This window comes from Phodopus roborovskii, unplaced genomic scaffold (genome assembly GCF_943737965.1).
Source record: "Phodopus roborovskii unplaced genomic scaffold, PHOROB, whole genome shotgun sequence".
In the NCBI taxonomy this organism is placed as follows: Eukaryota; Metazoa; Chordata; class Mammalia; order Rodentia; family Cricetidae; genus Phodopus; species Phodopus roborovskii.
Window position 1 is genome coordinate 1,613,635 of NW_026126409.1, and position 13,019 is coordinate 1,626,653.

Below are 13,019 nucleotides of genomic sequence, written 5' to 3' on the forward strand. Positions count from 1 at the left end.
AGCAGTACAAAAGAATACATACAAAATCAAAATCTTAACCCTCCCATCCTATTCCCCAAGTGGCTCTCTCCAAGGATAATCAATGGTAATATTGTAGTGGTTTGTTGTCATTGTTTTGTTTTGAGTCTGTATGGATCCACATTTTTTTCATAAAAATGCAAACAGGCTTTTGCATCACTATTTATTTTTAACCACATATTCTGGTGTATTTACTAAAACTGCAGTTCAATAACTGTTGGTGGGAAACATTGTGTTTAACTGATGCTGCTATTGGAACAGTTTGTCTAAAACATTTATGCTTAAGTTGTACAGAAATGGGCTGCCCTTCTCTCATAATTTAGGAAGGTAGCATGGCACATCCCCATGCTGTACTGCATCCCCTACCTGAGCACTGGCTCTCGTGACTCTTGCCTTCTGCCACCTCTCTGCAGGAGAAGTCAGGACTACTTTAAAATCAGGAATTACAGAAGGCCACTTTTCTGTTTGGGATGATCCACTGCCTGTCACATGATTCTAGTTAAAAACCCTACAGGACCTGCTTGACTGTTTTCTTCCGTGCACAGGTTTCCACACCTGAGGCCCATTGCATCCAACCACATCTTCTTTGTACCTGTTATTTGGGCTTTTCCCACTCAGCTATTCCTACAGCAACTCCTCCCTTTCTTCCAGATTTTGTACTACATGTGGGTTGTGTTTTACTTTCCCTTGCACAATGATATTCTCTAGCCATCTAGTCTAAAACTGATCCTTCCTGTTATCTGTCTTGTTTGAATCATCTTACAATAATTAACTGGTAAACCCAGAGCTACCCAAAGCATTTTTACCTTTTTGTTTATTTGTTTATTTTCTGTTTTAACTTCACTGAGGTTATTTTTGTGTTAACCTCTGAACCTCATATTTGCTAATTGTATATGTAAATAAATGAATGCCTTTAAGAAAAGATTAATGTAGACTGTTAGAGGAGTAACCAGGTGTGGTGGCATAAATTTGTAATCCCACCTGCTTGAGATTACATTCTTCACTTTATTTTTAAGACAAGATATCTCACTAAACCTGAAGCTTGGTTGATTCTGCCAAAATGTCTGTGCCAGGGGATCCTTCTCTCCCTTGCTTCCCAGAGAATGTGGGCATATTGCACCTGGTTTTTAAAATGGGTGGTAGGGATCTGAACTGGGCTCCTTATGCTTTGATGCCAAACACTTTACTTGCTGAGCCATTTCCCTAGCATCACTTTTGAAACTTTTAGTGGACAGGGAAGAGGACTGTAAGAAGGAGGTCATCTAGGCAAGAGAAGAGAGTTCAAGAACAGCTTGGGCAACTTAGTTGGACCTTGTCTTAAAATAAGAAAGGCAAAGTGAAGGCAAGAGTATGGCTCAGTGGAAGTCTTTGGCTAGCCTGTGTGTAGCCCTATGTTTAATCGCAATACAGAAAATAAAACAAAGGCTTTATAACTGTCACACACAATAATCATAATACAAACGCAAACCCAAGTCTTCTGGTAGCTATAAAATACCTCATCTCTGCTGTTTTCATACATGTAGTATACTGTATACCCTACTATGAAAATGTCATAAACTGTACTATAAAAGGGTATTCTGTTTAGCACATAGTAGTTACTCAACTATTTCCCTTTCATGTCTTACTCTCTTTGTGATAATTGCTATTGTTCTGTGACAGATTACTTAATGTACATTAGTTACATTCTTTCTTGTACAAGAATAACATCTCATGCAATTGATATGTGTGTCCCATCAGGTTCAGTGAAAGTAACATATTAAAGTTTCATTGACAGTCATGGGGGAAGGATAGCTCCTATTGTGAAATGGCCAGAACATCAGAAAATGTCAGATTAAACACCAGCTGCTCAGAGGTCTTAATCAAAATGTTCATAACTCAGGAAGGCCACTGAATCTCTTTAATTCTTACTGTCTATTCTTTATAGTTTTCTAATCAGCTCTGTCTACTAAGGGTTGCTAAACCAGACCCGGGAAGGTGGCTCATCCTGTTTGCTGTCCACCCCTAAGGAGCTGAGTTCAGATCCAGAGCACATATTTAAAAATCCAGGCACAGCATGCCCACATTCTCAGTACTGGGGAGGAAGAGACTGAAGGGTTCCTGAGCTTGTTGCACAGTTAGCCAGGCCATATCAGCTGAACTTCAGGTTCAGCAAGAGATCTTGTCTTAGAACATAAGGCGATAAGTTAACTGAGGAAGAGACCATGTGTCAACCCTAGCCTCCATGTGTACATACATAAACACAAAATGCATGTGCACACAAACACACACACACACACACACACACATGCACGCACACACACACGCACATACATAAGTTTAAAAATCAGAGTTTCAAAAGTTATATGTTGCATAGATTTGTCGGTGCCACACTGGGCTTTTTGAACTTTTTTCTGTGTATATCTACAATTGAACATGGGCTAGTTTTGAATAATTTTCTGCTGCTCTACCTATGAAAAACAAGCAAGAACCCAGAGTAATGATGCTGCCTTCCTACAAAGCTAAAATCAGGCAATGTTTGAGGACTACTACTGTTCTGTCTCAGCTTTCCTCCTCTACTTGGTGTGACTCCCTCAACTTCCTGACTCTTATTTTCTATAGATACTGGAATTACATTGTGTATGTTGCTCATGTTGTTTTGGCATGTTCAACTGGCATTTGGACTTGATGTCAAATCAGTTCACACACACACAGGTCTACAATTTTATCAAGAGAATTGATCAGGAAGGGTTGTGGGAGAATTGGGAGACTTTTTTGGAGTTGATATTTATGTTCTATAACTTAACTAAGGAGTTGATATTTATGTTCTATAACTTAACTAAACTTGTCAGAATGTATTTAAACGTACATTGAAGATGTATAGAATTAACTGTAAGCAATCCCTGAATGGAGTATGTAGAAGTGAATTAAGCTTGTATCCACCATGTGCTTTTTTATTGTTGTTGCCTTAAAACGGTCATATATATACCATGTATTTGCTATGTAACCTGTCCGGACTTGAACTCCTCATCTTTCTGCTTCCTTCTCACAAGTATTAGGATTACAGGAATTCTCTGTAACATGACTGGCTAAGTTGTACTTTTAAATACACTGAGAAATAAGATAGAATGGTAAGATGGTAGGATGAATGCATATAGATCATAATTAGGTGATAAGACAACATAAATTCATTGTAAATACAATTGAGGGGTATATCTGTTACAATATACAATTCTCTCAGTTTATAAAGACTGAAAATTCTGTAGTTAAATTAAGGGGAAACATGGGTATTTTACTCACAGGAATCTGTTCCATAGAGGTAAATGCTTTAAACTATAATAAAATAGGCAGATAATGTACATTAATTAATTTTTGATATCCATGCTTGGGATTTTGGGATTAGATAGTAATGCTACACGCTAATGATAACCAAAAAAAGGGGGGGGGTTATACAAGAAAAGGGATGTGCAAAAGAACTAGGAAAATAAATAGTTTCTGTGTACGTTCCCAGTAAAATCATAGATGGCAAGAGCTGAAGGGAACCAAGAAAGTAACTGTATGCAAGCTTCTCAGATTGCATATGTAGGACACAAAGGCCAATGTTTAATTAGCTTTCAAATATTGCTGTGACCAAGATACCTAAGAAGACATGTAAAGTATGAAAGAGTCTTTGGCCTGTAGTTGCATAGGGTTCAGTTCATGGATAGTTGTCCCCTTTAACCTGTCTAGAACATTATGGTAGCTGAGTATCTTCTTCACTAATGGCACACATCAAACAGAGAAAGGGAAATACAGGAAGGAGTCAGAATAGGGTATAATCCCCATGGACAGTTGCTTCAACTTATCTCCTTCATGCAACGAGGCCCTATTTCCCACATTTCACCACCTCCATTAATGTCAACATATTATAAACCCACCAAGAGATTGATCCAAGGGCTGAAGAGATGTCATTCACGAGGATCTGAGTTGGACCTGTAAAACCCACATAAAAGCTGAGCATGGAGGTATACATCTATAACTCCCAGCACTCTTGGGTGGGATGGAGGTAGGTAGATCCTTAGAGATCACTGGCCAGTAAGCCTACCTTAACTGATGAACTCCAGGTTCAGTGAGAGACAGTGTTTCAAACAAAATGGTGGAGAAAATAGAAAAAGACACTATGGTCTCCGTAAGCACTCACATGCATAAACACATGTTGTACACACACACACACACACACACAGAGAGAGAGAGAGAGAGAGAGAGAGAGAGAGAGAGAGAGAGGAGAGAGAGTAGAGAGAGTGTGTGTGGGGAGTACTCAAGTCAATCCAGTTATTAGGTCAGAGCATTTATAATCTTACTTGTCTCTGCAAAGACTATTGCAGACACAGTCAAAATGTGTTTGACAATCAAGATTAACTGTCAGGTAAATTAAATTATCTGTTTTCAATAGAGAATTTCAAAGCAGGTATCCCACCTCTACCTCTCATGTTCTTAGCTGTGTTTCTCTGCATCTCTTTCCTATGAATTTTTCTTTGTATAAATAAAACAATGTCATTTATTAAATCCAGTGTGTGAAAGTGTCTTGTATATTGTGTGTGGGAAGAAGGAAGTTAATAGAGCCTGTCAGGTGACAAATTCTCAGCTAGGTGAAGTCAGCCAGGGTTAGCAGCAATTTTGTATTCCTTACATAATAGACTTGAAGGCAGAATAAGGAGAGATACATCTGTACCTGGCATGAAGCCTTCATAGTCTTTACAGATTGCTCAGAAATGTTTGTTACATGGTGAGATACATATTATTATACATCATATTCATTCCCATTAAGGTAAGGGCTTTGTTTCCTGTTTCCATTGTGGATCTGTGATGATTTGTGGTTAGGTATCCTTGTGGCTGCTATTCTGGTTTGTATATGCACCATAGCACAAAGTAAAGTTAATTCCCAGGACATAGGTTTTGGCTCTCTTTACCTTATGGCTTGGTCCAAAAATTGAATCTGATTGTAGATATGGAAAAGCACAAGCCAGATTTAGGCATGCGTTTGTTGCCTTGAATGTGAGCCAAAGAGAGAAGTGTCCACTAGACTGCTTGTGATTTGTGTCTTCTTTAAAGTGGCAATGCTCAGTGGGCTTGGGGATATGGGTATTTATAAAGAATCGGAATCTCATTGTACACTGAGAACCCTCTCTGTAAACAGATCCATCGTGAATCTCTCAAGGCAAAGGTTTCAGGTTCTTTCTACATTTTTATCTCTATCGGATATGGTTACCTTCAGCCACCTAAAATAAAAAACAAAAACAAACAACAAAAAAAGGCAAACTCATCAATCACTGTATTTTTATACATTGTACAGGTATGAGAAGTCTGTAAGGGTAGTGAAGGTGCAGAAAAAGGAATCAATTCCAAATTCTCATTTGGCAAGGGGTAACGTTCGTCTTCAATATAAAGGCATAGAAGAGGAGAGACTACTCATGGACCACTGACCTTAATTTATTTTGAGATTTTTCTATGAAACTTTACATGTGTCTAGTAACCATAGTTAAACTATAAATTTAAGCTAAGTCTTTTTCCTTTCCTTTCTCTGTCCTTCCCTTTTTTCCTCCCCTCATGAGGATTTCAGTCCTTAGGTAGGATGGCCTCTAACTTGGGACAACACTTCTTTTTTGGCATTCTTAGTGCCAAATTACAGGAGTGAATTACAGGAGTGAGCCACTGTCCAGAAAGCATATCTTTTTCAAATATGTTTTTCTCTTATATCACTGCCAAAATGGACATATTTAATTCTACACTTAAATCAACTTAACTCTGAATGAGTGTATGAGCCACCATTGCCTTTGGGAAACAGAGCCATGGCCCTGGTGATGGTGGTGTAACTCTGGTGGTATAAATTCCACTGTGATCATTATCAGTTTCACTAAATGTGGAAGCTGTGTAACATCTTCCATGCTTTTTGTATTCAGGATCCACAGAAGAAAAAAACAACATTGGAATTTAGAGACGCTTTAACTAAAATACATGTGTTCCATCAACTACACAATATGTGCTTCTGGAGAAACAGAGATTCCTGATTATACAATGTGGTAATGGAAAACGATTGCGGAGCCTGTGTGGGCTGCCAGTGAGGTGCTAAGCTGTGAATAAAATGGCATTTTATCATCTTTGAGAAGCAATCAGAAGTGAGGAACAAAGACTTAAAAGTAACTTTAGACCAGATTCCCATATTCTGTCATTTAAGTATTTGTTTTGCTTTCTCATTCTTAATTAATAATCTTCATATTTGAAGAACCTCCTGTCCTGTTCAGTGTCACTAGAAGTGTCATTCAGTAGTCCCGGGATAAGCTGCAGGAGTTTTGGTTACACCAGCTTTTTAAGTTCAGAGAGCAGTGACTTGTAGCATCATGACTGAGTGGCATTTGGGATATTTGCTGATAATTCATGAGGAATCCTCCAGGGAAGCTCTGGAGATCTGGGCTAGGGTCCACAATTTTAAATTCCCCTGATTTATAAAAGTTACTTGACAGATTTTGGTGTATACTCTCATACTTTTAGATGATATCCAGAAAGTTAAAGATACTTTATTTATGGGCTGACATCGAAATGTTTCTGAAAATTGCTTTTATGAAGTTAGCTGCTTCCCATGTATACCCTAGCACATTGGTTTTCTGTGGCTGATGTATTCAATGACCACAAACACATTTTATTTTAAAGGTGCAGAAATATGTTCTCCCACAGTTTTGGAAACTGGAACTGTGAGATTCACGTGAAGACAGCACTATAGTCCTCTGAAAGGTCAAAGGAGAGACTGTTCCTAACCTTTTTCACTTTCTGGGGGTTGCCAGGGAATTCTGGCTAAAATCTGCATCGCTCCACCCTCCTTGTTCCTTTTTCTTTTGCCATCTCTTCTGCTTCTTTAAATTGCCCTCAGCCTTCTTCATATAAAGATACTTGTGATTACATTTGGAGCCCACACACAGACTTTCCCATCACAAACTCTTTAAATTTGATCTAAAGATTTTTTTTTTTTTTTTTTTTTTTTTTGCCAAATAAGGAAATACTCAGAGGTTTTAAGAATCAGGACCTAAGCATCTTTGGGTGGTGTGTTGTTCAGATTCTACAGCAGGCATCACTCACTATGTGTATCCACATGGGCGGGCCCTGTCGTACTTTTTTCCTCTTTACCCCAGTTGTCAATCCAAGGGGAAGTGAACAGCCTGCCAGGACAGAGTTAATCTTCAAACCCTGAAGTCTTGGCTAAGCTAGGTGATTCATCTTTAGCTATGTGAAAGGGTAAAAACCTGCACCATGTATGTCTGGGGGTAGAGGGAGAGAGATAGAATAGTCTAAAGATCAATGCTGGATGCCTTCCAAAGGCATTCTCCATCTTATCTACTGAATCTGAAGCTCACTGATTCAGCTGGACCAGAGAATCCAGCTGATTTCTTTCTTTCTTTCTTTCTTTCTTTCTTTCTTTCTTTCTTTCTTTCTTTCTTTCTTTTATTTAATGTAGGTGCTGCAGATATTAACTGAGGTCTTCCCATGCTTCCATAGTGTGCACTTTATTAACTGAGCCATCTTCCCAGGTCCAGGGGTTATTTTGTTGAGCTGTATCCTGACATGGCCAATACATTTGATTGTCAGTGGACCGAGAGTACAGGTCATTTTAGCAGGCTTGTCCTCACCGATGAAGGAACTGGAAGCATGTGTCCTAGCAACAGTACCTATTCTGTGAAGTTTGTTTTTAAGAACTTAATCTTCCAGGGCCCTGCATTATTCAAATCCATCTAAAAGAAGCCCAGGCCTTTATGCTTTTCCCCATGACCCTCAACTTATAGAACAGGAGGACAATAAAGTCTAGTAATAGGAAGGAAGAATGTAATTAATTAGGTGATAGTAAATGTAAATAAAAAAACTGGGGGTGATAATAGCTATAAAGGTCCTGTGTTCAACCCAGTACCAAAAAGAAAGAAAGAAACACAAGGAGTGGAAGAGTGCAGTTTCAGGTATGTGGGAAATAGCTGCTGGATGTGGGAGTTCACCTCCAGCATCCTATGTAAGGTAGCATTTGCTCCTTTGGTCACTGAAATTCCATTGTGGTGATTCTCTCCTATCAGAAAGGAGAAGGCAGTGAGAACCTCAGCAAATGCCTCTTGGAGAATGGGGTGGGAGGTTCAGGATGAGGGTGGATGGAGCCAGACAGAGGTGGTGACTATCCAGTGGCATTAGTTTGTTCTATTGCTTAACTTTTTCTCTGGTAGTGCTGAATGTGTCATAAACAGGTAAGAATATTGCTGAGGCCAGGAGCTAGTGTAGCCACCAGACCTGGACTGCTGGTACTTCTCAGGAAAGGCTTGGTCTTAGAACCTCTTTTTCTAGCAAATGGATGGTACTCCAGAGAGTGGGTAACTAACCACAATGAGAATGTGGGCTTTTACAGCTGGAATTAAAAGAAAAAAGCCCTCTTTTTCTTCTCACTAGAAACATTGACTGTAGGTGTGCATAAAGAACCATCCCTATGGGATAGAGAAATAAATATTGGGGATGTTTGGTGTAGAAAGGGGGGGGGGAAGAAAAGATAAAGGAGTTTTAATGTCTGTGTCTCTGAGGCTAGTGCATGCCCTTTTATAATTTGGCTGCATGAGCTAATGGCTCACCCTTTAAAGTTAAAGTTTGGGTGTTTGACATTTGAGCTAAAGGGAGTCTTGAGTCAGGGACACGATATAGCTCAGTTGATCAGGTGCCTGCCCATTATGCAGGATGCCCTGAGGTGAATCCTGAATATCACATTAAAGGGGAAGAGGTGATAAATACCTCTTTTCCCAGCACACACGAGGCAGAGAAAAGAAGTAGAGAAGTTTAAGATCATTGTCAGCTATGAAGTGAGGCAGAGATCAACTTGTACTCCATGAGACCTGCCTCAAAAGAGCAAAGGTAGTCTTAATTCTTACATGGCATCTTAGTATGGGTTGGCAGAGCTACATGGTATCTCTGTGCAATGGAGAGAGAATAAAAGAAAGAAGTTGATAGCATAGATTGAGAACCCATTGTCTGAAATGCTTGAGTCCAAAGATGTTTCAGATTTTTTTCATATCTTAGAGTATTTGCATATGAAATATTCAATGTTTGCATATTTACATATTATGTTGGGAAGGACCCTAAATCTGAGTAGGAAATTCATTTTTTTCAGGTAGACATTATATGCACTGTCTGAAGGCAGGCTTACATAAGACTCTACCTTTGTTGAGATGAAATCTCACTGTATGAGTTATATATGAGTTTGGCTGACCCTGAAATTATTATTAGCCCAGGTTTATCTCAAACTTGTGCTCCACCTGCCTCAACCTCCCTTGTGCTAGGCTTGCAGGTGTGTGCTACCTCACCTGGTTTAAAACCAAATTTCACACTGTGGAATTTTCCATTTGTGGCATTGTGTTATGGTTTTAAAGCCTTCACATGTGGAGTTCTTGCAGTTTGATTTTTTGTTTGTTTGTTTGGTTTTATTTTTGACTAAGGAGCTACATTGATTACTTTTGTTGTTGTTGTCACTTTGACAAAATCTGTGGTTTCAATGTATTTCTACTAAATTTGGAATTGCTTTGATAAGAAGGGAATTTGCTATGGGAGTACAGTTCCTTTGCTGACATGTGCACACTCAGCCCTTTGAAGCCTGCCTTCCTCATCTGAAGAGTGGTTGAATGGCATCTGACCCTCCTTCCCTTTTTGGGTAGATAGCCTCTGCTGAGCGTTCAAGCTCTAACAGGCCCAAGATTTTATTGAGGAAAAGTTAAAGCATCATAAGTTTTATTACTTTTTCTGTATTGTTTTCTGCCATGGCTTTGCATCTTAGAAATGTATATGTCTTTTTTTTTTTAATTTTGCTTATTCTAAATTGAAGAATTTTCCTGGATAGATGCTGTAGATGAGCAAATTGATCACAAGGGCTCTGTATGGAATACTGGTTCTGGGAGGGCCAGGAAGTCTGTCTTAGCTGATAGGATTGTCTCTGTTTCACCAAGCCCTTGGCAAGCTTTCTGTCTCCTTCGTTGTCACTATATATATATTGAGATAACACTCACTGAACTGTAAGGAGAATAATGACCTTAGAGTAATAAAAACTACTGGTGTGGAAACTCTTAAAAGAGAATGCATACCTGGCTTAAGGTCCTCTTCCATGTGCCTCTTCAGGTAGCATAAAAGCAATGACATCACTGGGCATTGGTGGTGCACGACTTTAGTCCCAGGACTCAGGAAGCAGAGGCAGGCAGATCTCTGTGAGTCCTAGGCCAGCCTGGTCTACAGAGCTACTTCCAGGACAGGCTCAAAAGCAATACAGAGAAACCCTGTATCAAAAAACTGAAAAATAAAATAAAAAAGCAATTACATTTCTTCCATTACTGAGGAGTATAACCCTTAAAGTCCATGTTAATGAAGTTGTCAGACCATGTGATAAATGATGAATGAGAATCCCTAGCTTGAGTTCATCATAGCCTAATTCCACTGTACCAAGAGTCAGTGTACAATACTGTGTATTGTTTATGAAGGTTTTTACTTCATGTTTCTTTGTTTCTTAAAAATGCCCATTTGCCTCCCCTGTGAATTCTTTAGCTTCTAAAGAGGTGGGTCAGTTAAGTTATTCTGCTTGAGAAGACATGAAGAAGTTGCTCAAAATTTATTCAAGCCTTTGACTTTGTTCCTTTACTGAACTCAGCATATGAAACAGAATCAAAAGAATAATTTGTTGTTATTTTCTCTGTTTACAGACTCTATACAACTCAATCAAGAATGAGAAGCTTGAATGGGCAGTGTGAGTATGCTAGATATCAGCTTTTTAATAATGTGGGTTTTTTTTTTTTTAATTGCTGCCTTTCTTTATGCCTTGGAGGTGATTTTGTTGCTGCTGTTGTTTACAGCCCTTTTGTTTATTTTTTTATTTTAAATATGGATCCCAGTTCCTCATCCCTCCCTCCTTCCCCCTCTCCCTCACACCCATGCCCCACCACTACTCCATAGGGAGGGTGATGTCTTCCAGGAGGGGTCAACAAGATCTGTTGGAGTAAGGACTAGGCCCTCCCTCCTGCCTCTAGGTTAAGGGAGTATCCCTCCATGGGGAATGTGCTCCCAAAGTCCTTTTATGCACCAGGGATACATCCTGGCTTCACTGTCAGAGGTCCCTTAGACTGCCCAGGCCCTCTAACTGAGACCCATGTTCAGGGAGTCTAAGTCGGTCCAATGCTGGATTCCCAGTTATCAGTATGGGGGCTGGTTAGCTCCTCCTTGTTCAGGTCAGCTGTCTCTGTGTGTTTCTGTAGCCTGGTCTTGTCCTCCCTCTCTGCACCTGGATTCCAGTTCAGCTCAGTGTTTAGCTGTGGGTGTCTGCTTCTGTTTGCCTTGGACGTGATTTTAGAGAACTAAATATGCTTAACCAGTTCTTATTTTATGTCATTTGTCTTACCTGCTTTATATGAGTCCTAAGTAAACCCTGAAAACTCTGTTACTGTTGTTTATGGTAGTGTTTGTTAGTTAGCATTCTGACTATAATAAGCAATTAGTCAGTAAATCTTTGGAAATGGCATCCTAAAAGGAAGCCTGTTAGCAAAATTAAGTTTATATATAATATATGTAAGATGGCTTAGCTGGTGAGAGAGAACCAACTTCTACAAGTTGTCCTCTGAGCTCCACATGTACTGTGACAGGCTGGTGCCCATGCACCTTCTCCCAATGCTCCCCTACTCCCCACACAATGAGTTTTTAAAATCAATACCACTTGAATTATTCTACTAACTACCAGGATATATATTACTGCTGTGTGAGTCTGTTTAGGAATTCAGTGTTTATAAGCGTAACCACTTATATTCTGTGTTTATACATGATAAAGCTCACTTAACAGCAATGTATCATTTCAAGGAGTTCTTGTAATATTCTCAACAGTCATGATTAAGAGCACTTGCTTCTCCTGTGGAGAATTGATTTCAGTTCCCAGAACCCACATGGTAGTTCACAGTCACAGCTCCAGTTCCAGGAGATTCTACACCATCTTCTGACCTCCAGGGGCACCAGGAACCTATTTAGGAACCCACATTGCAGAGGCACATCTGAGTATGAGTGTCTTCTGCGGTAGACCATGTCAGTGATGGAGTCTCAGGTAACTTACTGGAGGACCCAGGATTTTCTTACACTATCATAGGAATAGATTACCCTTCAATTCACAATGCTGTAGCTGGAAAACCTCAGGTTCTAATTATTTTCTTTCTTTTGTATCTCTCATCCATATACTTGGAAGTATACTACTGGTTATATGTTTTATAAAGGATAAAAATAAAGCACTATGGCCATTAATTACATTTTAAACTTCTATATAACTAAGAAGTTAGAATTGTCACAGGTACCTTTCCAGTTCTGGTACCCTGTTTTTGAATTTCACTTTATATAAGCATCGTCTGGGCCAATTTCCTGAGTAAAGAACAGTTGTTGATGTATAGAGTGGATCTAAAACAAAGGAGGAGGTGATGGGGATGGATGGAGCAGTATGGAGAAAGACAAGACGTCCCAGTTGGCTTTCTGTTGCTGTGATAAAACACCACCAGCACAGTCAATGTGAGATGTGAAGGTTTGTTTCAGGTTACAGTTTATAGCACTGCTGAACATCTGCTGAAACCAGTGCTTCTAGAACACAGTTCAGAAAGGAAATCTGTACCTCAGCTTTATATGATCCACTAGATCACACTGTGTTTTCCCTTAATCAGTGTGTTGCCCTTCGTGTATACTTGCACCACAGTGCCCTACTAGCTATCTCCTTATACCTTTCTCTGACTCACTTTCCACGTCTTATCCTAAGTTCAACACACTGGATTGTTTTCTAAGATCATTGTTCTCATTCATTCCTTAAACTTTACCTGCCAACTCTATACAAACACTCCCTGAATATGGGCGCAGTTCTGCCTGCTTTCCTAGTTTCAGTTACCTTTGGGCCAGCACTGGTGTGCACCATCTCTTTCTGGCTCTTATAATAGATTCATTTTACTATTATGACCACCCATAATTTCCTACTT

At 39.5% G+C, this 13,019-nt stretch overlaps 1 protein-coding gene across 2 annotated transcripts in view; it reads left to right on the forward strand.

The window, feature by feature from the left end:
* The window catches only part of Psd3 (pleckstrin and Sec7 domain containing 3), a 358,240-nt gene that overhangs the window by 249,689 nt on the left and 95,532 nt on the right, over positions 1-13,019 (forward strand). For both annotated transcript variants that reach the window (XM_051181930.1, XM_051181929.1), the window contains one exon: positions 10,731-10,774. In XM_051181930.1, the coding sequence (XP_051037887.1) occupies positions 10,731-10,774 (44 nt within the window). The remainder of the gene's footprint in view (positions 1-10,730; positions 10,775-13,019) is intronic.